This window comes from Malania oleifera, chromosome 3 (genome assembly GCF_029873635.1).
Source record: "Malania oleifera isolate guangnan ecotype guangnan chromosome 3, ASM2987363v1, whole genome shotgun sequence".
Lineage (NCBI taxonomy): Eukaryota > Viridiplantae > Streptophyta > Magnoliopsida > Santalales > Ximeniaceae > Malania > Malania oleifera.
The window spans coordinates 86,266,420-86,293,209 of NC_080419.1; the positions used below are offsets into that span (position 1 = coordinate 86,266,420).

The window sequence follows — 26,790 nt, forward strand, 5'->3', positions numbered from 1 at the left end:
GCATGACCCAGTGCCTTCCTGTCCGAATCCGATTTTCAAAACATTGTTGAAGACCCACGCTCCACACTTCAGCTTGATTGTTAATAGAACTTCCTGGCTTCTTCTCCACCTCAATGGTAAGTTTCTGCACCTCAATTCCCATGTCTTCCCTGTATCTCCCTTGGCAAATGCTAACATCTTTCCCGTTACTTTCATGGCAGGAACAGTCCCAAACTCCAGGACATTCTCCCTCGTTTGAAGATTGTTTGAAGCTTTTGACAGGAGAGAGAGATGAACAACGCCTCGCTGGTCTCCTTTTGGTTCCCAAATTTTGCAAAGGTGATGACTACATATCAATTAGAAGGGTTTACGAAGCCGTCGGTGTTCGATTCTTGGACCGCCTACTTACGACTGGTAAGCTCTTCGTCGTATGTTTGGTTGCCTCGAAACACTAGAAAAAAGAAATAAATTTGAAGACAGTGGACCAAAATTGGACTTTTTGATCTTCAAGTATCTCATTTTTGACTGATAATCTCTTGGCTAAGTGAAATAGTTGCTGTGTTTGGTTTAGTTGATTTGTTTGATTATTTTCTTTTTACCTGTATTGTTTCGTCGGTGTTCGATTCTTGGACCGCCTACTTACGACTGGTAAGCTCTTCGTCGTATGTTTGGTTGCCTCGAAACACTAGAAAAAAGAAATAAATTTGAAGACAGTGGACCAAAATTGGACTTTTTGATCTTCAAGTATCTCATTTTTGACTGATAATCTCTTGGCTAAGTGAAATAGTTGCTGTGTTTGGTTTAGTTGATTTGTTTGATTATTTTCTTTTTACCTGTATTGTTTCATGGGTTGTATTTTTATTGCAATTTTTTTTCTTGGTTGAGTTTTAATGTTTTGGAGGTCTTTTTTCCTTGAAAGGGCTGGGAAAAGGAAATATTAGCACTACCGGAGGCGATAGTCGCGATGCCTATTTGCAGCTATCAGTTACAGTTCTTGCTGCATTTTGTCGTGTTCCCGAGATTGCTTCATCTGAAGATATGCTTTCCAAGATTCCATTGATTCTGGAAGTTATGTTGAAGGAGTAAGGTTCTTATATCTTTGCATTTAGTTAAGCCAAATAACCATAGATTTTGGCTTTTTTATTCTAGCACAAAGTTTCAATCCTGTTGCCTACTGAATAGGGAGTCCAATCCTCTTATCATCATTATGTTTTTTTTTCCCCCTTTACATTATGGTAGCCTTGCCCAGTGCTAAGCACATTGCATTTTGAATTTTACCTCTTTTTTTTAAAAAAAATGTTTTAGATAATACTTAACTTTTTAGTTTTATTATGCTATGAAGTATGAAATATAGTAATATTTTTTTTATAAAAAACATAATCAATAATGATCACAAATCAATATACATATAAAAGTTGAGTAGGTTGTTTAGAATTTCCTCCTTCAAATTTGTGTTGACTAAGCAAATGTTACGACACCAAAATCTATGGTGATAGTGATAGTGCTATTCAATCATATAACCAACCAAGTGTTGTGGTTCGACCATGACTTGGGCCTCTGTGTAGATTGCTACCTAGTGCTTGCGCCTCGGACAACGATTCATCCTCTTTCCCCAGCTACAACTCCTTGGGAATTGAATCCATGACCTTGATTTTGGTAGAAATTATTGGACTAAGCCCTTGGCCACTTGTAGCTACTTAGAACATAGCGAGTGTGTTACTCAAATCCTTTAGTTTCATATAACAACCCAAGCAACCCAATTTGATTTTTTTTTTTTTTCTAATAAATCTACTTTTTTTTTTTTTTTTTCATAAAAAGCACTATAGTTGGATCTGGACTTGACCTAGATTCCAAGCCTCAATGTCACGAGGCAAGTTTGTCTAGGGCCTTATGCTTGCTATGACCATATGTTTTGTGCTTATTGGGTTGGTAATAGTTCTTGTAAATAGTAGTACAGATTAATGGTTGTTCTATAAATTGTGTTGTGCATTGGGAAAAAGGTGAGTATGACTTCTTGTGCATGTTGATGTTCCCTTGTGCTAAATTAGGAATTGGAAAGCTTTTGAGAGGAGGTTGAGTGTTCATCAATTATTGTAAAACTTAAAAAATATTGTAAACATGTTAAGCCTATTTGCTTTCCTTGTTTAAAACGCATTGTTTATGGAAGTGTAATGAGATAAATTATCTTGCTTTGCTATTTACTAGACCTTGTGATTACTTACCATGTATTTGTATACGATGTCGTCACGAGCCAAGCTTGTTTAGGGCATTATGCTTGCCTGTGACCGCTTGTTTCGTGCATTTGGGATGGGTTTCCATCATGTAAATACTAGTATAGGTTTATTTTCTAGTAGTAGTTTCTCCCTATGCCAAATAAGGCTGTATGACTCCTCGGTCACTTTGATGTTTCTTACTATTCTTAATGCCAAGGTGAGAATTGCATATAAAACTCTTTAGGGGAGGGTGAGTGTTTGGCCTACTTGCCTCCCTCTCTAAACACACAATGTTAATGGAGGTGGTGTTAATGAATTACATTGCTTTAATGTTTATTGCTTGCTTGCCACTACTTTCATAATTGCTTACTGCTTCCACTGATATTTGATTGAATGATAATGCAAGTGTGTCGTGGTTGAATTGTGGTAAATGATAGGCTGACTAGTTAAACAAGAGTGAGTGCTTTAGCTAGCGCCGCACGGTCCTTTCACAAAGGTGTGAAATAGTCGGCTTGTGACACTTGGTATTAGAGCTCGGTTAGTTGCTACGTGAATTCAGTTGCCTTCGTTGTGGGATTAGGAAAACTTTGGTAAATGACCATGACCACCAACCAATGCTGAGGGAATCAGTGTGCTGGAAGCACACGCTGAGACAACAACCAACAATGTGGCCACAGAGATGGCCCAACTGAGGGGACTTGTTGATGAAGTGATGGAATCACAAAAGCATCAAGCAAGTTTGATAGGTGAAATGTCAGAGGACTTTCCCCATACTGTGGAAACTTTGCAATCTTGAATAGCTGATCTGGATGCAAAGATGAATTTGATGGTTCTTGCTATGGGAAACTCTAACACTCTGGGGTTTAGCAAGACTAAGGTACCAAAACCTAGGACGTATGGGGGTGCCCGTGATGCCAAGGAGTTTGAGAACTTCTTGTTTGATATGGAGTAGTACTTTTGCGCTGTGAGGATGACCTCAAAACAGGTGAAAGTGGATACACCATATACTTGGTTGGTGACGCCAAACTGTGGTGGCATACCAAGTCAATGAAATTGAAACTGGACGCTATGTAGTGTATAGTTGGGCAGACTTGAAGAGAGTGCTCAAGGCCCAATTCTTTCCTAAGAATGTTGAGTATAATGTTAGGAGAAAGCTGAGTGACCTCAAGCATACTGGGTCAATCAGGGAATACGTGAAACAATTTTCTGATTTGATATTAGATATTAGAGACATGCTAGAGAATGACTAGTTGTTCTATTTTCTAGAGGGTTTGAAATCGTGGGCAAGAACAGAACTTCATAGGCAAAGAGTTCAAGACTTGTCTACCGCACAAGCTGCTACGGAACACTTGGCTAACTGCGCTGGTGATACTACTGCTTCGTCCAAAAAGTTTGGCGTAGGGGGAAATAGTGGAAAACCTTTCAAGAAGGGCAAAACCAAAAGTGGGGGAGCCGACCATAAAGCATCAACTTCAAAAGAAGCTTCATAGTCTCGAGGGTTCAACACACCCAATGGTAAGAGTAAAATTTCGTGTTACTTGTATCGAGGCCCTCACAGAGTTTTTGAGTGTCCTCACAAAGCAACATTTAATACCTTACGGGCTTTCATTATCGTGTAGGTAGTGGAAAGTGATGGGGAAGAGGAGGATATCCCGAGGATGGGTGCATTGGAAAAGCAGGTGACAACACCAAAAGTTACACAAGCTAAAGGACTGATATTTGTGGACTTGAGGATCAATGGGAAGAGTACCCGCGCTATGGTGTATATCGAGGCTACTTATTATTTTGTTTCGCAACCAGAAGCATGGAGACTCAACTTATCCTTGGAGAAGGATACATGACGCATGAAAGCAGTGAATTATGTAGCCCAGCCTACTCTAGGAGTAGAGAAGCAAGTGACTGTGAAGCTTGGACAGTGGGAAGGTCATGTGAATTTCATAGCGGTGCCATTGGATGACTTTTCAGTCATTTTGCGAATGAAATTCCTAAGGGGGGACGAAGGCAATGCTGATGCCTTCTGCTGGTTCCCCGTGTCTGATGGGAGATCACCTTTGCATGGTGCCAGCCGTTGTAACGTAAGGAGATGATGGGAAGTTTCTTTTAGCCATTTAACTCAAGAAGGGATTGCAAAAGGGTGAGCAGACATATCTAGCCACGGTGGTGGTAGATGAAGAAGTAGGCCAAGAGTTGGTGTCTACGACCATCCAAGCGGTGTTGGATGAGTACAAGGAGGTGATGTCGGATATGTTGCCTCCATGATGGGTGTAGAGTATGTGATCGAGTTGTTGTCAGGAGTGAAACCGCCTACTAAAGGACCATATCGGATGGCGCCCCCAGAGCTAGCAGAGCCGAGGAAACAACTTGATGAGTTGTTGGAAGCGGAATATGTTCGCCCTGCCAACGCACTGTTTGGAGCACCGGTGTTGTTTCAGAAAAAACATTATGGGAGCATATGGATGTGTGTACACTACCTCGTGCTCAACAAGGTGACAATGCACAACGAGTATTTTATTCCATTGATTGCTGATTTGTTGGATTAGTTAAGTCATGCCAAATACTTCACTAAACTTGACTTGAGGTCAGTTTACTATCAGGTGAGAAATGCTGATGGGGATGAGCCAAAGACTACTTGTGTGATGCAGTATGGGGCGTATGAATTCTTGGTGATGCCATTCGGGTTGACAAATGCACCTGCAACATTCTGTACCTTGATGAACCAAGTATTTCGTGAATACCTTGACAAGTTTGTCGTGGTGTACCCGGATGATATTGTTGTCTATAGTTCCACTTTGAAGGAACATGAAGAGCATCTACGGAAGGTGTGCGACGGGTTGAGGGGGAACAGTTTGTATGTGAAGAAAGAGAAGTGCTCTTTTGCTTAGCGAAACATCAAATTCCTAGGTCATGTGATTGAGTAAGGTAATATTCGGATGGATATGGAGAAGCTAAGGGCGATTCAAGAATGGAAGATCCCAACGACAGTGAAGGATTTGTGTTCCTTTCTTGGCCTAGCCAACTATTACAGGAAGTTCATAGAGGGCTATTCGCGGAGAAGACTCCTATAACGGAACTACTAAAGAAGGGTAATGGGTGGAACTGGACTAAGAAGTGCCAAGGAGCCTTTGATGACTTGAAGGATGCCATGATGAGAGATTTGATGCTTGCTCTTTTGGATGTCATGAAATCCTTTGAGGTGCAAACAGATGTATCAGACTTCTCCTTTGGAGGAGGCTTGTTACAGGAGGGACATCCTATTGCGTACAAGAGCTGTAAGCTTAGTGAAGCAGAGCGGAAGTACACAACTCAAGATAAGGAGATGCCAGCGGTGATACATTGTCTTCGCGTGTGGAGGAATTACTTACTCGGGAGTTAGCCATTTCTTCACATAGCCGAAATGGACACCCAAGCAGGGCTGATGGCAAGAACTCTTGGCAGAATTTGATTTCTCCTTTGAGCACAAGGCAGGGTGACTAAACGAAGTCGCGGATGCACTGAGTAGGAAAGCTGAGCTGGCGGCCTTGCAGACGGTAGCACGCTTGACTGTGAGTACTGTTACCACGACGATGCGAGAGCACATCAAAGAGAACTTAGCCAAAGATCCAGTTGTGCAGAATCTAATGAAGTTGACCGAAGAGGGGAAAGCACGCCAGTTTTGGATGGAAGACGGATTGCTGATGACCCATGGTAGCCGACTCTTTGTGTCATGAGCTGGTGATCTAAGGAAGACACTGTTGAGAGAGTGCCATGGTACTATGTGGGCTGGACATCTAGGGTGGCAGCGCACTTTGGCTTTACTGAAGCAAAGGTATTATTGGCTGCACATGCGTGATGATGTGGTTGATTATACTCGAACTTGTCTCACTTGCCAACAAGACAAGGTGGAGCGGAGGAAGATTGTAGAGCTGCTGGAGCCCCTACCTGTATCGTCCTAATCGTGGGAAAGTGTCTCACTGGACTTCATCACCAACCTGCCCAAAGTGGGAGATGCAGGATCTATACTTGTGGTTATAGACCAGTTTTCTAAGTATGATACGTTTATACCCGCACCCAAGTACTGTTCGGCAGAGGACACGACACAATCGTTCTTCACGAATATTATAAAATATTGGGGTATCCAAGACATTGTTAGTGATCGAGACTCAATATTCATCGGCAACTATTGGACAAAACTTTTCAAAATCCTTGGTTCACAACTTGAAATCTCTTCTTGTTACCATCCACAAACAAACGGACAGCCGAAGAGATTCAATGGTCTATTGGAAGAGTACTTGCGTCATTTCGTCAACGCCAAGTAGAAGAATTAGTTGCAACTACTTGATGTGGCTCAGTTCTGTTTCAGTTCTGTTTCAATGCCCAAAGGAGCTCAACAACCAATAAGAGCCCTTTTGAGCTTGTTACAAGCCAGTAGCCGTTGTTAGCTCACACAGTGGACGAGCTGTACAGAGGAAAGAGTCCCTGGGCATATATCTTTAGTAGAGAATGGAGACAGAATGCTGAGATTGCCTGAGCCTACCTGGAGAAAGCTTCTAAGCAGATGAAGAAGTGGGCAGATTAGGGGAGAAGACCGCAAAACTTCAATGTAGGTGACTTGGTGCTTGTTAAGCTCAATCTTGAATGGATGAGGTCACTACGAGGATTAGATAGGAGACTACTTCGCAAATATGAAGGACCAGTCCCTATCTTGGCCAAGTTGGGAAGGCCTCTTACAAAATTGACCCTTCGACTTGGATGCAAGTGCATCCAGTGTTTCACGTTAGCTACCTCAAGCCGTTCAACGCCGACATCGATGATCTGAGCAGAAGTCAGTCAAACAGAGCAGAGCAGAGTTAAAGACAGTGCAACTTGACAGACGTGAAATTGAAGATATCCTTGCTGAGTGTTCATATCCTCGAGGAAGAAGTGGCGGGAGTTCTTAGTGAAGTGGAAAGGCCTTGGTGATGAAGAAATCAATTGGATTTTTGCAGAAATATATGCAACCGTTTGTGGATAAAGTAGAAGTGTACCTAGCGTTAAAGTCTACGAGGATGTCGATCGCATAAGTGGGGGAGCATCACGAGCTGAGCTTGTTCAGGGCATTATGCTTGCCTGTGACCGCTTGTCTCATGCGTTTGGGATGTGTTTCCCTCATGTAAATACTAGTGTAGGTTTATTTTCTAGTAGTAGTTTCTCTCTATGCCAAATAAGGCAGTATGACTCCTCGGTCACTTTGATGTTTCCTAGTGCTAGGGTGAGAATTGCATATAAAGCTTTTTAGGGGAGGGTGAGTGTTCATCAATCTTGTAAAACTCACTAGCTATTGTCAATGTGTTTAGCCTATGCGCCTCCCTCGCTAAACACATAATGTTAATGGAGGTGTTAATGAATTATGTTGCTTCAATGTTTATTGCTTGCTTGCCACTGCTTTCATAATTGCTTACTGCTTTCGCTGATATTTGATTGAATGATAATGAAAGTGCGTCATGGATGAATTGTGGTAAACGATAGGCTGGCTAGTTAAACAAGAGTGCTTTAGCTAGCGCCGCTCGGTCCTTTCACAAAGGTGTGAAATAGTCGGCCCGTGACACTTGTTAACATGTTGATCTAGTGTATCCACTGTGTTAGGTAAGATTTTAGTGATAAAACTAGTGTCATACATTACGTTGCTTTGCTATTTACCAAACCTTGTGATTACATACCATGTATTTGTATTCGATGCTTGTGAACATGTTGATCTGGTGTATCAACTGTATTAGGTAAGATTTTAGTGATAAAACTAGTGGCATACAAATGTGGTGAAAGTATCGAACCCATGACATATTGAGCCTTTTGAAAATTGGTGTCAAAGCAGAGCACATTTTGTTGGTTTATGATTTGATTGCTTTTGGATTGTGTGATTGTGTGAAGCATCAATGAGAGGATTACACACTTATATGGAGAGAGTTGATGTGCTAGAGTTGCATATGATTGTCAATGAGGTGACCTTAAAGGTGGTCCTACTCATTGACGATGCTGTTGTATTGGAGGGATTCCAAAACTATCATTCAATCTATGAACCATTGGAAGATTTTCATGATACTGTGGATGCTTCACAACATGAGATGGGGGCTCAATGCTAAGCTGAACCTTTTGTTCGTGCTTTTAGAAATGTTAGTTCTGCAAGGATAGAATACGATATAGCACAGGTACTAGAACCACGGGCATTCAGCAATGACCATGATGCTAAGGAGTTAGAAAACTTCCTTTTTGACATGGAACAATACTTTCATGTAGTAGCCATTGTGGTGTACCAAGTACAATGAAATACAAAATAGTTGGTGTACAATTGATATTTTGCTAGATTTAAGAAGAGAGGTAGGCCAAGTCTTTCTTGACAATGTTGGGTATGGTTCTTGGCGCAACTTACGAGATCTTAAGTACACCTAGGCAACTAGAGAAATGTGAAATAATTTTTTGCTTTTGTTAGAATTTTGGACACGTCAAAAAAATACGAAGTGTTCTACATCTTGAAGATTCAAAGTGGGTAAGGATTGAATTTCATGGACAAAGTTCAAGACTTTTTGAACAATAGGCAAGTCTTGAACAACTTGATGCCATGATTGATTCCATTGCAAAAACTTGACTAATGCCTAAGGAGAGTGGTTCGTCAAGTGGAAACACCAAAAAATTTTTGAAAGAGGACAAACTCTAGGGTGGGGGAGCCAATAGAAAGGCATCATCTTCAAAGGAGTTGTCTTCATGGCATCCAATAGATTTGGTGGTAAGAGCAAGATTGCGTGTTTTTGATGTCAAAAGCCCTTATCAAGTTGTCGATTGCCCTGACAAGTTATCACTCAATTCCTCATAAACTTCCATTGCCCAAGGGTGACAAAGACGAGATAAGGATGAGGAAGAAAACCCAAAAGGGTGGGTGCAATTGGGTTGCTCAACGCATTGGAGAGGCAGGCAAAGAACCTAGTATTTCCCAAGCTAAGGGTTTAATGTTTTTGAATGTACGATAGAGCTACCTTGTTGATACGTGGATACCAAGACTAAAGTGTAGATACTTAATTTGAATTTAGATAGAGACTCAATATGCCAGGAAGCGGTAAACTTTGTAGCACACCTATAGTGGATTAGTCAAGTAGGGAAGCTTCATCTATGGGAGGACATGAAAATAGATTTCACAACTATTTTCATGGATGATTTCCAAGTGATACTTGGGATGGGATTTTTGTAGGAGACTAAGGTATCCCTTTGTTTGATGGGGGGTTACCATGTGTGGTTTAAATTGTCGCAAAAAAGGGAGATGATGAGAAGTTATTTTTTGTCATGCAACTTAGAGAAGGGGTGAATAAACATGTCTCGCGTTGGTGGTGGATGAAGGTGTAGGACTAGGGCTACTGTGCATTGCCATCTAAGATGTGCTGAAGGAATACCAAGATATGTTGGATAAGCTATTGAACAACTTGCCTCTATGGCAAGGTGTGGAGCATGGGATCAAGTTGTTATGAGGGGTGAAGAACCCTCCCAAAGGGCCAATGATTGGTGCCTCAGAAGTTGCGAGAATATGGAAGCGACTTGATGAGTTGTTGGCTTGAGCCAAGAGCCTTTGACAACTTGAAATATACTTGCTTTTCCGATTATAATAAAACCCTTCAAAGTATCATCATATGCATTCAACTATGCCCTTTGTAGAGTCTTCGGTGATATTCCTCCAATCTCATTGAACTTTCGGAAAGCTAATTCCTTTATAAAACCCAAACCCGATGCACCACAAATTAGTGTGGGAAGTGAATAAGGGGTAAATATGGGAGATAGATCTCCATTGACCCTTTGAAATACATCTAAAACTAACACTCCAACCATTCTCAGTCAACCCAAACTTACTTCTAATCACTCCATGCCAAAGGGAAGAATCTTCTAGGGGAAAACGCCATAACCATTTAGCTAAGAGAGCGATGTTTTTAGTCACCAACTTTCTAATACGCATCCCTCCCTCCATTTTAGACCTACAAACCTCTTTCCAACTTACTAATGATCCCTATGATGCCCCAACTCCAGACCACAAGAAATCTCTCATAAATCTCTTTATCTCATTAGCAAATTCCCACTAGAATCTTAAAAATAGACAAACAATACACTAGATACTAGACAAACATGCCTGAAGAAGAGTGATTTTACCCCCAAGGTAAAAAAGAGCCCGCTTCCAGCCATCTAAACGCTTGGCCACCTTTTCCACTACCAGATTCCAAAAATTTGTAGATCTGGGATTACCCACCAAAGGGATCCCTAAATAAGTCAAAGGCCAATCTAACAATCGACACCCCCACATAATAGGACCACTCACTAGCTCGCTCAATAGGCACATTTATAGCTGCTAAACCGCTTTTCCCCATGTTAATTTTAAGCCCCATCACCCACTCTAAAAAACTTGGAGAATAGCCAAAATACTCCTAAAATAAGGGCTAAGGGTTATGATCATCTAAAATTAAAATGGTGTTATCAGCAAACTAAAGATGAGAAATCACCACTCCCTCTCTCCCCACTGCCAACCCTTTCACCAACCGCCAATCCACAACCCTATCTACCATTGTACTAAAAAAAATCAACTACTAGAACAAACAAATTGGAGGAACGTGAATCTCCTTGTCTAATACCTCTAGGATCCCTATGGTATCTCACCTCCAATTTGTTGATGATACCATTTTCTTTCTTGATGATCATAGCCCTTCTTTCAAGAGAATTTTGGATGTTCTCCAAATCTTTGAGAGGGTGTGTGGCCTTAAAATTAGTATGGGGAAGAGCAGTTTAGCAGCTTTGAATGTGACTGGGAGCGTGTTAGGGAGTGGGCTACTAAAGTGGGGTGTGACATTCTGGATTTGCCTCTGACTTACTTAGGGGTTCCTTTGGGGGGTAACCCTAGAGCTGTGAAGTTCTACAATCCCATTATGGTAAGTGTGACGATGAGGATAAATGGGTGGAAGGGGGCTCTCTTCTTTTTTGGTGGGGGGAAGAATTGCCTTGTTTAGGCTTGTCTATCTAGTATTACACTTATTTTCTGTTTGTGAATGGGGATTGCTAGTAAGCTTGAGAGAGAATTATGAGGGAATTTTTGTGCGCTAGCGTGGGGGTCATAGGGACCACTTAGATGGGAAGAGGTTTGTATGTCTGAAGAGGGAGGGAGGGAGGGCTGGGTCTTGGTATGTTGGTGCCTAGAAACACCGCTCTTTGAGCTAAATGGTTATGGCGCTTCTGTATAGAAGAATCTTCCCTTTGGCATAAAGTAGTAAGAAGTAAATTTGGGTTAGATGGGAATGTGTGATACCCATATTAATTTAAGATGTTCTTCAAGGAGTCCATGGAGGTCCATTTCTTAGATTTATTCTTCCTTCACCCCTCACACTATACTTGAGGTGGGGAGGGGTTCACGTATTCATGTCTAGAAAGACCCTTGGCTGGGGAATGTAGCTTTTTATAGTTCTTTCCCTTGTCTCTTTCGTTTGAGCTGAGCAAAATAGAGCCATATCTTTCTTTGTTGGGGATTTGGCTAGTCCTTTGGTTTCTTGGAATCTCCATTTTAGGATACCTCTTAATGAGAGAGAGATGGTGGGGTTATCTTTGTTATCTTTATTGAGTGGATGTAACTTTTTGTTGGGGAGGTATGTTCATTCTTGTTCCTTGGATCAGTTGGGGTGTATTCATGGTAATCTTTTTTTGATTTCCTAATCCATTCCAACTCTTCATTTCTGCTTTATCCTCTTCAAAGGCTCCCCCAAAAATTAAGGCTTTCACTTGATTGGTTGTGCTTGATAAAACAAATGCAACAAATGCTGATAACTTGCTGCAAATCAGAAGATCTTTGAAGGCTCTCTCCCGATGTATGTGTGCTCTATTTCAAGACCTTTGAGACAGTTATTCATCTCCTTTCGCACTGTGATTTTGCTTGAAGGATTTGGAAAAGCTTTTTGGTATTGTGGGAGAGAGTTGGGTATGCCTTGCGTTAGTGGAAGATTTATTTGCCATTTCTTTCACAGGTTTTGGTAGAAGGAAGGATTGGGCAGCTTTATGGAGGTCAGGGATATTTGCAGTTTTATGGGGGATATGGGCGGAGCATAATCCACAGATATGCTCTGGGAAAAAATTAAACTGGGAGCTTGTCTGGGATAAAATTCAGTATTTGGCATCGCTATGGTGTGTTGGTTTTGGTTTTTATGGAGGGAATAATTTCCTAGAGAGTCAAAGAGATTGGAGTATTGTGTTGTCTTGTTGAATTTTTCTCTTTCTGTAGTTTTAAGTTGCTTTTTCTGGTTTGTTCTAGATATATTTTGGGAGACGCCTCATTCTCTCTCTTGTAAATTCTTCTCTTATTAATGAAATTTTCTTTTGCTATAAAAAAACCCTTTAGAAGCCCTTAACCATGGATTTGGTTCACCATCACAGCTATGGAGAACCACAAATTAGGCAAACAACCCCTGAACCACTAACGCCAACACTCCCCAAAACCCTTTCTTGCAATGATTTTATCCAAGAATCTCCAACTAACTCTGTCATAGGCTTTTTCAAAATCCAATTTAAAATGAACCCCTCTCTTTTCTCCTATGAATATCTTCCACCATCTCATTAGCCACCTAAATAGCATCCACTCTTTATCTACTCCCCACAAACGCACTTTTGAGGAGTAGATATAGTCTTATCAAGCACCGTACTCAGCCTATTAGCTAGTACTTTAGCAGTAAGATTAGGCTAATAGTCTGAAGTCCTCTATCTTAGTAGATCTAGATTTCTTAGGGCACCATAGTAATAAAATTGAAATTAATAAACTCTTGCTCAAGATCCCGTTTCCATAATATTCAGTAAAGACTTTAAACAAATCATCCTTAATAACATCCCAACAGTCTTGAAAAAAAGCTGAATTAAAGCCATTTGGACTCCGAGCCTGATCTCTTGCCATCCCAAAAATTACCCCCTCACCTCATCAAAAGACTCTAGAAATGAGATTCCACTCTAACCATCAGTCGACAAATATCTTCCTCAAAATATAGATTATCAAAGAAAATAGTGATTTCAGAGGCGATCCGGCTAGGGTCATTGATAATTTTCCCTCCACCCACATCCAACTCCCTAATCATATTCTTTCTCACCATCCCATTTTTGCTAGCCTATGAAAGAAACCAGAATTACAATCACCTTCTTTGACCCATTTAAATTTGGTCTTTTGCCTCCAACTCCTCATTTCCTTATTTATCACCTCTTCCAATCCATTCTTCATAAAAATCCTTTTGTCTCCTCACTCTCCGAGATCTCAATCTCCTCTCCCTTTCTATCCAAAGAATCCAATTCACCTAAGATGCTAGATTTTCTAATTCTAACATCACCAAACACCTCCTTGTTCCAAACGTTCGATTTCTCCTTGAGACATTTTAACTTCCTCATAAACCTAAACCCTTCCCAACCCCTCTCCAAGTCCTCTTCCTAACTCCTCACTAGTGGCTTAAAAGTAGCATGATCCAGCCACATATTCTCAAACCTAAAAGAAGTAGGACCCCAAGAAACCATACTTGATTTCTACAAAACAAGGAAATGAATAGAAGTAGGTTTTCCGGGAGTACAGTTTGGGAGAGGTTAGAGAATTCGTCCTCCTAGTCACTACAGAACAGGAACCTATAAAGCGTACTAGCCACCGCACTAGCCTCCTCTCCCCTTTCCCCCCTAACACACACAAACCAAGTAAATGTAGCATTCCGAAAAGGAGATCTCTCAGACTGCACCCCCAAATAAGTAGGTCAAAGTGCTGCATACTAGCAAGAACTTTAAACACCAACACCCCCCCCCCCCCCGGCGCGCCGGGGGGGGGGGGGGCGTGTTTCTTTTCCCCTCAAAACCTCACTGCATTAAAATCTCCACCCATTATCCACCTAGGGGAGCAAAAACCATAAACATAATAAAGCTCATCCTAGAAAAGAACTCTTAAGAGTTGATCTAGAAGGACCATACATGGAGTATACCCACCATTGACCCCTCCCTTTCACTTCAACAAAAACATAAAGGGAAAAAAAGCCCCACCAAATTATCCACTTTAGAAATAAAACGAAAATCCCACATAACTAGGACACCGCCGGAAGTTCCCCAAGAGGGTAAAAATTCCCATTCCCTACAGCAACCACCCCTAATGCTTCTAACAATCCCCCCATCAATCATTTCCAATTTAGTTTCTTCAACCAGAACAATGCCGTGGAATACCTAGACAAAACTTATTTAATCCAGCTCCTCTTCTTCACACCCCCTAGACCTCGAACATTCTAATAATCTTCATAACTTAACATGTTTACCACCTTTCCCAATCCCCTAACCACCCTCATAATTAATTGATGAAACCAGATTTCTTAATTCTTTTTGGACTTTCTTCTTACTCTCATATGTTCTAGGGCTCAAACCCAACTTCACCTCCTTGCCTGTGGGATCTACTAATTTCCAGCCCATGTCTTCTAGGAGTTTAGCGAGTCTTTATAGTCTCCCTCACCTCCCTCATATCTAAGCTCACAGCCCTCCCTCCTGAAAGAAATCTCCCTCTGGTATAAAGTATCAGAAACAAGAAGAGGCTGAACAGGAAGGGGAAGGACACCATCACTAGTTCTCTGCGAACACCTATGCTCCAAAGGAAAGTCTATCTTAACAGAATTAGCACAGGAAGATACAGCCAAATCATCAACAGGGAAGAAATTAAGCTCAGGGTCCATCATTTAAGATACAAAAAAATTTAAATCAACCCTAATCTATTTAGGGACTACCAGATCCGCCCCTAGGGTGGATTGGGGCAGGATATCCCCTAGCCTGTTTTTATTTTACATCCCTAATTTGATAGCACGAGGGTCCAGTTCCAACTGATCCACGCCTCCACTGAACAGGTGAACAAAGGTTGGATAATGAGATGGTTGACTATCTATGCAGCTGCATTCTGTGCACTGCATTTATTAGGAATTAGGAAATTGTCCATTTCCTAATTGTCAAGAATGTTTAGTAAATTGGAAAACCTAAACACAACAAATAGGTTTCTCTCTATATTTATAATGTGTGCCATGTACGCTACAATTACCATCAAACCCTTACTAACTCATGCTTACTTACACTGATGTAACACAACAATAATGCTAAATAACTGAAGTAACTTGTAACACTAAATGATCAATCATTTTATTTTGTGGGAATGACTGGTTGACAAAGGATTCTACCTTCTTGAAAGAATGACTGAAGCCTAAATTGATTTAACTGGGAAGACAACTTCCATGGTTTCTCTAAAACTGGTTTCATAGCAAATGGTTGTCCTTTCCAAATTACAGAATGCTTCTCAGAAAGCAGACCCATCATAGCATATAACTAAGCTAATAAAGTACCCAGTAATTCCAACTTGCATTCATTTAGAACCCTCGTGTCCTCAAAATGCGTTATGTTATGGGTTTCATTCAATTGAGAAACTAGTCCTATTTCCTAATGCATGCTTCTTGATGTATAAGCTGACACTTTTGGGCAGATTACTAGTTTGAATTTCAGGCTTTCAGCATAGAATGTGTTAACCTAGATGTTTTTTGGTTATCTTTATGCATGTTGAACACAGATCAGGTTCACCTGTCCTCGAGGATTGCTATGAATTTTTATTTCTTGTATCAACTGCCTGTGAAAACGGTGTTGCAGTGTTTTGTGAAACTGGAGGCATGAGTGTGCTAGCATCTCGGATGTCGACTTTGCCAGATGGTATGTAAATTGAAATTTTTATTGTTGGAATTATGTTCAAATTTAATATGGATTAAATCATTAGCTGTTGTTGTTGTCGTTCCATTTTAGAGACTTTTTGTATGCATATCTCTTTGGTGCAATCCAAATACCCACCAAAGTTTAATCCCAAACAAAAATTTTCCCTTCGTTAGCATTCATCATGTTTCATACTTTTTATACTGTACTTGAATAATCTTGTTTCAATAAAATATTGGCATGTTGAGCCATTGAATTTTGTACATGCCATGAAATTTGTACATTGATATCACTATGAAAAGATATTATGGGATGCTTATCTTTTTTCAGGTTCCCACTCAATGGAGCTTGCCATGAAACTTGTCCAGTTAATCCTGAGTAAGTTATCTCTGGACAGTATCAGAAGTATAGACCTTTCAATAATGGTGAGCATAACCACCATTTTTTCAAGTTTAGTGTTTGTTGTTTCTTATTCCTTCTTATTTATTTATTTATTTATTTTTGTGTTTGTGGGTGTGTATTTTTTTTTTTTCTTTTTTTTTTGGGGGGGGGGGGGGGGCGGGGAGTGGGGAGAAGGGTTGGTGTTGCTTCAGTTCTTTTATATCAGTTCTTTAGCTGTTTTGAAATAGAGAAACTTAACTTTCATGTTGTGGTTAATGCTAAGCATTTCCTTGTAATGTCAGGTGACAACAATAGCAAGACAATTCGCTGTGTTGCACAATGCCTTGAAATTTGAAGCACTCCACCTGCTTTCTGCTGTTCTGCCAAAAAAATCTGTGGTATGCTAATGTCTATTGTGAAGTTTGAGGAATCTGCTTACTTTTCATAAATAACTTTGTTATTTTCAGTTGAGACATTGGTTGCTTTGGTAAATTGGCTGGATGATTGCAACTTGAACTCGATTATTTTTAATCTATTTTACTTGGCCCAAAAAGAAGTCAATTTTACTTGGGCTTTCAATGTAGTCTTCTAATGTTTAATATATCTCAAGCCGAACACCTAGTAATTAATTTAGCTTTGGATTTTTTTATGAAACTTTGAGGATATTGGAGATTGAATTTTGATTTCAACCTAGACCTAAACTGATGCTTGTCGAAATAATAATTTAAAATTTAAAATACTTATTGTTACTTATTGGGCTTCTTAATGGTTATTTTGGTCATTTAGTATTATTAGTATGTGCTAGTGTTATGTTGGTAACCGTGAGTAAGGGTATTATGATTATTGGTATGTACTTGACATATATTATAAATAGAGGGAGAGATTGGTCATTCTGTTTAGGTCTTCCATTTTACCCAATTTTCAACATGGTATCAGAGCATGATTCTGAGACCTAACCCTTGTTGCCACAGCCACCCTCAAAACTGAAGCCTAGAACCCTAAATTCTCTGGCATGTCTACCATCATAGAAAAATTGCCAGCACCACCATTGGCCTGAAAAACAGCAAGCTGCTGGAAGCCACAACAGTTGAAAACTTCCTAGATGACACTACTTGATCAAGAACACAAATACCACTTTAGACGTTTCAAAACCAACACCATAGCCATCCACAGACATTGTTGTGTGCCCACCACAGAAATCCCATCACCCGAGCTTCTCCCACATGCCCTTACACACTTGTCGAAGGCAAATAGGGCCGGTTCCATGCATCAGCGCGTGAAGGTTATTCTAGGCATGCTGTTAGCTTGAATTCTTCCTGCAGTATTCGAATCCCTCTATAAGCATATTATTGAAGTTTTTGGTGTTGGTTTTTGTTCAAAGACTTCACCCTTTTTAGTTGCTCATATGCAACACTCCGGGAATGATTGTTTGGTACCGACGAGAAATACTAGTCATTGTTCATTGAGTTCATTGGGGCCTGAAACAGTGGTATTGATCGTGTTTTTGATTCGTTCCTCGTGTGCTTGAAGGTTGCTCTGGTTATCAAAGGTTGTGTTGTTGGGATGGAGTCCATGAATTCCAAAAACGTGTTGTTCAATGTGTATTTCTGATTTGCTGCTGTAACAAGGTTGTTTGTGTGTTGGAATGGAGTCCCCAAATCCAAAAGTGTACTTCCCTTGTTAGTCACTTGTTCACGTGAATAACATACTATAACTATCTCAGAGGAGGATTCAAGGTTCCTATAACATCAGGCATCCGAACAAGTATCTCATCACATTGCATCTTTTGTTCAGAAAGGTAATCCTACAGTCTCTATGTCATTGGCATCTCTCTTGCTAGTCCTTGGGTTTTGACTCTACTGCCATTGACCATATGACAAGTGTAACCAACTTCTTTTCTGCCCTCTACTAAAAACTTACCTTAAGTTACCCTTGTTGATAGGTCCACTACTACAATTAAGGGGGTAAGAACAGTAAATTCTACTTCATCCATCTATTTTTATTTTTTTTTCTTTTTTACATTTCTCTATGTCATTGATATCTCTCCTGCTAGTCCTTGGGTTTCGATTATGCTCCCATTGACCATAATGACAAGTGTAGCCAACTTCTTTCTGCCCTCTACTAAAAACTTACGCTAAGTTACCCTTCATGGGTCCACTACTACAATTAAGGGGGTAAGAACAATAAATCCTACTTTTTCCATCTATTATTTTTTTTTTCTTTGTACGTTCTTAAGTCCCCCTTCAATCTTAGTAAGATTATGAAGTCACTAAATTGTTTTGTAACCTTATTTTTTGATTCTTTTATCATATAGTATCTAAAAGTATGGGAAGATGATTGTTACAGACATGAGGCTGGTGGACTTTACTATTTTGAGTTGCTCTCTCCTCCTATTGCTTGTTGTGCCACTGTTATGCTACATCAAATCCTTTGTCGTGTTGGTCATCTATCATCAAACAAGTTAAAACAACTAGTTCCTACTTTGTGTGTTGTGTCTAATCTTGAGTGTGAGTCTTGTAACATGATCGTGTTCCCTTTGCTTCCCAAGTCGATAAATATGTGGTTAGCCCTTTTATGTTAGTCCATTGCAATTTTTGGGGTCTTGTTATGTCACTTCAAAGTTGGAGTTTTGATACTTTGTTACATTTGTCGATTACTTTGGGATGACTTCATTGTATTTAATGAAAGATCATTATAAGTTGTTAATTTTTTTTTTTTGCCTTTTGTTCTCAAAGAAGGAGTCAGTTTGATATGCCAGTCAAGATACTTCATAGTGATAATGCTTATAAGGGCTTCAGTAGCACTGCCTATATGGCTAACTTTGGTACGATTCATCAATCATCTTGTGCCCACACTTTACAACAAAATGGAGTGCAGAGCAAAAAAAAAAAAAAGAAGACATACACTCAAAGTCATTCATATCCTATCGTATCAAATGAATGTTCCCAAAGTCTTTTGGAGTGATTTCGTCCTGGTGGTAAAATCCCATATTTAGTTATCTTCCTCATATATTTTGTTGTGTGCCTTTTGTCCATCATTTAGTTTTAGAAAAGGATAAGTTGGATTCCCATGCCATCAAATGTATCTTTTTGGGCCGTTCTTGTACGGAAAAAGGATATCGATGTTACAACCTACTTTATTCTTTGTCATTGCTCATGTCACCTTTTTTGAGTCTACACCATTCTATTTTGAGTCCTTGGGTTCTATTGACCTTGATGAGTCCCTTCCATTGCCTAGCGTTCCAAATTCTAACCTATTATCTTGCCCAATCCTCCTACATCTTCATCCAGTTTGATTCCTTCTTGTTGTTTTGATCATCCTAATTTGCAACCGTACACGCAGCTCAAGGGCGGAGAGCCTCTTTGAGCTTCCACTTCTATGCCTCTAGTTCACTCATTAGATGATCCTATTTCGTAAGATGTTGATCCTCCTATTGCAGTTCATAAAGGTTAATGCACTTGTACCCAATATTCAATCAATAATATATTGTTATGGCTTCTTGTCGCTCTCATATTACTATTTTGTTAGTACTTTGTCTTCTATTGCTCTTCCAAATCTACTTCTAAAGCCCTATACAATTCTTGGTGGAAGACTGTAGTGGTTGAAGACATGCGTGCACCACATGATAATGATACTTGGGAGTTGGTACCTCCTCCTCCTGATAAGCCTATGGTTGGTTGTCATTGGGTGTATACATTGAAGGTCAATCGAGATGGTTCCATGGCTCATTTGAAGGCGCACCTTGTTGCTAAGGGATATACTCAAGTGTATGGTTTTGATTGTTTAGACAAATTCTCCTTGGTCACCAAAGTTGTTCATCTCCTTAGCCATGACTTGTCACTGGCATGTACATTAGTTAGATGTGAAGAATGTTTTCCTACATGGTGATCTTTAAGAGGAGGTCTACATGGAACAACCACCTCAGTTTGTTGCTTAGGAGGAGTCAAGCTTAGTGTGTTGCCTCAAGAAATCATTGGATGGTTTAAAACAGTCTACCAGAGAATGGTTTGGTCAATTCAATGTTGTAGTACTTGGGTTTGTCCTTTGATGGTGTACAATAGATTATTATGTATTTTATCATCATACCTTGTTCGACATGATTCTGCTTATAGTGTATGTGCATGATATTGTGATACTGATCATGATGATCGAGGTATCCTAGGCCTAAAGCATTTCCTAAAAACTGCTTTTAATGTCAAAGAAGTGGGACCATTGGAGTACTTCTTGGGTATGAAATTTCCAAATCTTGTATGAATTGTCAACTATTATCTTTTAGATGAGATTGGGCTGTTGGGATCCAAACCTATTGATACACCCATGAAACCTATCGGTGAGGTAGTGCCAAATATGGGTGATTTGTTGCCCGACCTAGGATAGTATTGAAGACTTGTTGGAAAGTTGAATTTTCCCATAATCACTCGACCGGATATATCTTTCGTAACAAGTGTTGTGAGTCAGTTTCTTGATTCTCCAAGAACAAGTCATTGGAATGCAATAATTCGCATCTTGAGATATCTCAAAGGTGCACCTGGGAGAGGTCTCTTATATCAGGATTGGGACCACTTATATTCAAGTATACGAATGCAAATTGGGTTGAGTCACCTTTTGACAAAAGATCCACAACCATGTATTTTATCTTTCATAGTGGTAATTTGGTTTCTTGGAAGAGTAAGAAACAAATTGTCGTGGCCAAGTCAAGTGTTGAGTAAAAGTACAAGGCAATGGCTCACACTACGTGTGAACTTGTTTGGTTGAAGAACATGTTGGAAGAATTGGGTTTTCTACATTCTTGGTCTATGAAGTTGTTGTGTGATAACCAAGCTACTTTCATATTACCGTCAACCCGATCTTCCATGAGCGGATTGAAGTTGATTGCCACTTTGTTCAGGAGAAACTTGTGCAAAAGCTCATTACAACCACTCATATGAATTATGATTTTCTGCTGGCTAATTTATTCACTAAATCCTTGGGGGTGCCCATGTTTAATTCATTTATAACAAGCTAGGAGCACATGATGTCTATGCTCTAGCTTGAGGGGGAGTGCTAATGGTTATTTTAGTCATTTAGCATAGTTAGTATGTGCTAGTGTTATGTTGGTAAACCATGAGTTAGTAAGGGTATTATGGTTATTGGTATGTACATGACATTTATTATCGAGGGAGAGACCTATTGTTGTGATTAGGTTTTCCATTTTATGCAATTCTTTAACAGGACTTAATTACTATTCTATGCATGGTAGGCAGCTAGACATGGTCATTCAAGCATGGAAAACATGTTATCTATACATTGATATTGGAATTTTGTTCATGTTAAATTTTCCTAGAACATTAATGTTTATATGAGAGCTTGTTACATGGTTGAAGAGGACAAGCAATGTGGATTTCTAATGCAGACTTCGCAGCTTTAGCTGCAAATATGCCATATAGTTCCTCCATTTGGGAGATCTCCCCAGCAGAAGCTGTGGATTCCTTATCCTGAGGATGAATTTTGAGATTGACCAACTGATGTTGTTTAGAGGCAGTGGAGGCTGGCAACTGCTGATTGTTAGTATGGCCAAGCTAATGACTTCCAAGTACCATATAATGGTGCAGATATTACGCTCTGAGTTTGTAGGTGGCACTAGTTGAGATAGGTTCTAGATCTTGGATCAGCCAGTCAAAGCCCTTGAGGTTGACAATGAGAGAGAGATGAGATAACCTTATTTGTAAAGATATGTGGCTGGCATGATTAGTCCTTCTCACATTGTAGTGATGTTTTTGGTCCGCTAACACATCCTGGTGTATGTTTGTAGACCTTGTTGTCATGCAAACTTGCAACTTGCACGCATCCCGATATGTGAGACTGGCTTTGACCTATGATCCAACTGACTTACATCTCTGGTTGGCCTATGTGAGGCCATTTAGGTCTCATTAGAGTGGCTATGAGTGCATTCTATTCTGGAATTCAAGCATTTGATTGGAATCTGCTCCCGAGGTCAAGCTATCACACATTGTAATTCTCTATCTCCAGACAACCCCCCCCCCCCTCCCCCGCAGGTGCCTACTTATTATTTTGATCCCAGGCCTTTCTGGTGTTCATAATGTAGATCTTCAAACCCTTCATCAAACATATAAATGTTCTCCCTCTCAGTTTTTTTGAGCATTTTGTGTCTTAGTTTCTCTATCTTTCAAACTAATAAATTCTTCTGGTTTAGTTAGGTTCCATGGCATGCTTGTGGTTTAGTTTGCTTAAAATTTTGCCTCCTTATTGTTCTGTTTACTTCAATTGCTAGTCAATGACTCCATATACTTTAAAAATGCTATCTTATAGAGTTGATTGTGTTGACAAGTATCTTTGCTACAATCTTTGGCTTCAAATCCATCAATCCTATCTATTAGCTAATCCTTAACAGTGACGCATTCTCTTACACCATTTTCATATTATTATATCCCATTGATTAGCTCACTGTGAGGGAGCAACTAGTTCACTTTGGCATCAATTTAAAAGTTAGAACAAAGCCAATGAAATTCTGTTCATGTTTTCTTAATATAGCATCAACTCTTTGAGATCTAGAACCAAATAGTTTGAGCTACTATTTTCAGATTAGTTTCTGTTCTGAATAGATTGTTTTGATTTTAAAAAATAGAAATTTTTGTATAAAAAGTATGAAGTAATAGTTGGCTTTGTAGTTACAGTAAATTTAAATATGTTCCAGGAATTCAAAGAATTAGTCATCTCATAAACAGAATTAAATCAGAAGTATGTAAATAGTATATCAATGACAGAAACAATATATCAATATACATCTGAGAAACTAGAAGAAGAAGAAGGAGAGGGGGCCAACCTTGGAATTTGAGGAACAATGTTAGAGAATTCCCAAGTCCCAGGCACCACGTTGAGTCTTTCAAATTCAAATTCCCATAAGCTCGTAATCAAGTGTATGGACTTCATTACTAATTGCGGCTTTGGTATCAAAACTAATTTTGATATTTTCTTGGTATTTCAGGCATGTGTTCGTGAAGCTCTTGACTTGATGCAAAATGGCATGTGGGCAACTTATATTCGTGTTGGTATTGTGGCCATTTTGCAGAATCGTGTTGGTATGTTTGACAAATATGACTTATGTTTATCTTTTACTAAGAAAATCTCCCGTTCTTATAAATGGTGATGTACTAATGTTGTGTGTGTGTATTTATATTGCTGCTTGTTGCTTTCATTTGTCATATAGTATCTGATCTATCTGTCTACATTTCTGCATGCAGTTGAGCTGCACAAAAGTCTGAGTGGTTAGCCTGATATTACATTGTTTTTGATTCCCTTATGGCTTAAGTTTTTGAGGCAAAATGGTAGCTTAAACAATAACTTTAATGTGCTGCCAACTTTCCCTGTTGCTCTTTGAATGTTGTTTGCATCCTGTGGTAGCCAAGTAGCTGTCTCTAGTTTAAAGAATCAACATGTTCTTTGAACAGGCAGTAAGGCACAATTATGTACAGTTGGGCTTTTTCCTGATTGGAATATGTTGGGAAGAACTAAATGTCGTGTGGGCATTGGCAATTGACAATGTGATATCATCATTGCTCTGATCTATTCTTACGTCATTTATGTGCAGCACCTGCTGAAAAGCTTCAGGCTCTTACCTTGGCAGAGGCCATGATTTCTGTACTGGGTGAGGAATGGTTGATTGGTGACCTGACCTTACCTGGTTCGCAGGACTCTTACCCTCGTGACAGGTAAGCTGTACATGCTATAGCGGAGGCTTCCTCCACATTTTTTTTTTCCTTTTTTGAAAGGGTGGGGTGTTCATTTTGTTGGCTATTTTTATCTCAGGTGTATATTGCTTGTATTAGAGTCATCAAGAGTTGAAATTGCTGTGCTACTTAATGAGCTTGCTTACTTAAAATATGAAGCATCTAAGGATTCTTCATCAAATATCAAAGCAGTTCCTTTAAAGCAACAGAATTTGGCCATCGTCTTTAATTTGGTGGAGAAGATAATTAAACTGATTTCAAATTTAAGTGCAGATGAAGGTATGATATGTTTTCGAGTTCAGCAGGACAATGAGTTTCAGTGTTTTTTTTTCCTCTTTGGTTATGATAAAAGTTTTAAAAGGTGTTGTGAGCAAGGCAGAGCAAAAATGCATGAATGTGCTAGTTGAGAAACATTTCTCCTGAAAGGCGAGTATGCTTTTTGATTTATCATATGCCTTTCACGCGTTTATCAGGGAGGCATATGCATTTCAGGATGCATTGCTTTTTTTTTTCTTCATAAAATTAGGGATTAAAAGACCAAAGCTGGGAGACCCCTCTGCCCCTCATCAAAAGCTCCGTGTCTCAAACTCTCTCTCCTCCTCTGACCTTTTTGATGACTTATAGCAACAGTTGCTCTCTTTGCCAACAACTCCATTCCAGTGACCTTGGTTCAGCTCCAACGACCTCTCTCTCTCTCTCTCTCTCTCTCTCTCTCTCTCAATTGCTATGTCATCCCTAATTTGGTGACAGTTTGAGGCCCAATTTCCCTTATTCTCTCAGCCTCTGTTTGAACCCCCACCCCCCAAGACGAATAATCTGAGGTAGGGTTTCTCGTTTTATTTGATTTATAGTTTTTCTGATTTTTTGAATCTAAGCTGCTTTTTAAATCTTATTGCAAAACCATCATCGTGTGTTTAATATGAGCTGCTTTTCTGGTTTTTGAATCTTAATCAGATCACTAACTGAGTTGAGTTGACTAGTCTTTTGCAAAAATTTGAGCAAATTTTTTTTCTGTTCTGCTTGCTAAAATTTGATTTGATCTTTTTCTCTGATGTGCAGAAATTTGAGCTGACTTGCTGCTGATTTTATTAAAAAAAATATCTTCTGATGTTTTAGTTTTGTTCATTTCTATGATCTGCGGCTGATTATTTTTTTTCCATAACATTCTAGCAATGTATGTGACTGAGATTGATTCAATGGGGCAGAGGAAGGTTTTCTTGGAAGTATATGGAAGTTGATGGGAAAAATGTTTTAGATACAAATCTTTTAATCAAATTTGTAGTGAGACTCTTACTAGATTTAAGCATCATGTAGCTGTTACAAGGATGAGAATGAAACCAAGTCCAAAAAGTTCCTTGAAGATGTAAGAAACCAATGCATGACGGTTCTTGAAAAATTTTCAAGAGTTTTTTTTTAATAGAAAAAAATATATATAGAAGAAAAGAGAAAGAGTTACAAAGGTCGGAGAATAACATCCTCCAAAAAGAAACTAAACAAAAAATTACAATAATGTGGTGTTTGGTTCCCAGGATCTAAGATGCTCTCCAGCATTGTGGGATCATGATACCCAGATTATATGATTCCTGCGATTATGGGATTTCCACGTTTGGTTGAGAAGCATATTAGTGATATATTGGAAATGTGACATTTCCATTTTGGTTAATTCTTGAGAATAATGATAAAATAAGTATATTCTCCTACAATATACTCAACACTACTCTAAAAAAGAAATATTTGTTCATAGTATTTAGTGAAAGGTTCAATAAATAAAATATGATAATAAAAAAATTACTTAACTTATTAAAAACACGATATCATAAACAATAATTAAACTGGTAGACGATGAAGGAGAAATTATCATAGAGGAGAGGGAGAGAGAGAGAGAGAGTTTAGTGATAGTGTGAGATTGGTAATGGAATAGTTTACAAATATGTGAGGGTTATTTTGGTTTTTTAAAGTATAATTAGGACCATTTTTGTTACTTCATATATTTTTGGTGATTTGCTGGGAATCTGGATGCCCAACTTTTAAAATGGGATTGGGGATCCCAGCGTCAGAGAGCCTTGTGGAAATATATATCATTTGTGGGACTCCTGATTATAAACTACGAAGTGACATGGGAATACTCAAGAATCAATGAGTATTCCCAAGAATTATTGGTTGAATCCGTGAACCAAATGGAACATAAGACTTCCAATCCCTCCAGAGACCAAACAACAAAACTCCCCATAAAAACATCAAAGGATGTGCCCCAAAACGAAGCATGAAAAACAACTTTATCCCACAGTACATGAGCAAGAGTGGATTTTTTATGGAAGATCCTGGCATCCCTCTTGACCCATAAAGCTCAAAAAGAGCAAAAACAGTGCATGTTAACTCCATTCCTTACCTCTCCCAAAACTCCAAAACAGCACTAGTCGGAAAGCTTCAACAAAACGTTGCAAAAACATTGCCTATTCAAAAACATTAAAAAAAAAAGGTTGCCCCCATTGCTTCTTAGCCACCAGGGCCAATGAAGAAAAAGTGCTCACTTGTTTCACTAGATTAAAAATAAACATAATTCAAAAATCCAGACTCATTGCCTTATAAGGCCTCAATAAATAATTAGTATTAATTCTATTGAAAAAAAAAAAGAGGAAAGCTAGAAGATTTCAACAAATGAGAGAAGAAATATTTGGAAGTGAAAGAACTAGAAGCATTTGTCTCTGTATAGTGAAGAAACAAATTGTGAAAACATGTTATTAAGGGTCTGTTTGGTATTGTTATTGTTTTCTGTTTTTTTTTTT

At 39.2% G+C, this 26,790-nt stretch overlaps 1 protein-coding gene across 2 annotated transcripts in view; it reads left to right on the forward strand.

The window, feature by feature from the left end:
• Positions 1–26,790, forward strand: part of LOC131152081 (uncharacterized) — a 42,907-nt gene continuing 16,117 nt past the window's right edge. For both annotated transcript variants that reach the window (XM_058103700.1, XM_058103701.1), the window contains exons 1-9: positions 1–116; positions 201–393; positions 899–1,061; positions 15,763–15,899; positions 16,227–16,321; positions 16,580–16,675; positions 23,263–23,356; positions 23,866–23,986; positions 24,084–24,283. In XM_058103700.1, the coding sequence (XP_057959683.1) occupies positions 114–116; positions 201–393; positions 899–1,061; positions 15,763–15,899; positions 16,227–16,321; positions 16,580–16,675; positions 23,263–23,356; positions 23,866–23,986; positions 24,084–24,283 (1,102 nt within the window). In that variant the 5' untranslated portion in view covers positions 1–113. The remainder of the gene's footprint in view (positions 117–200; positions 394–898; positions 1,062–15,762; positions 15,900–16,226; positions 16,322–16,579; positions 16,676–23,262; positions 23,357–23,865; positions 23,987–24,083; positions 24,284–26,790) is intronic.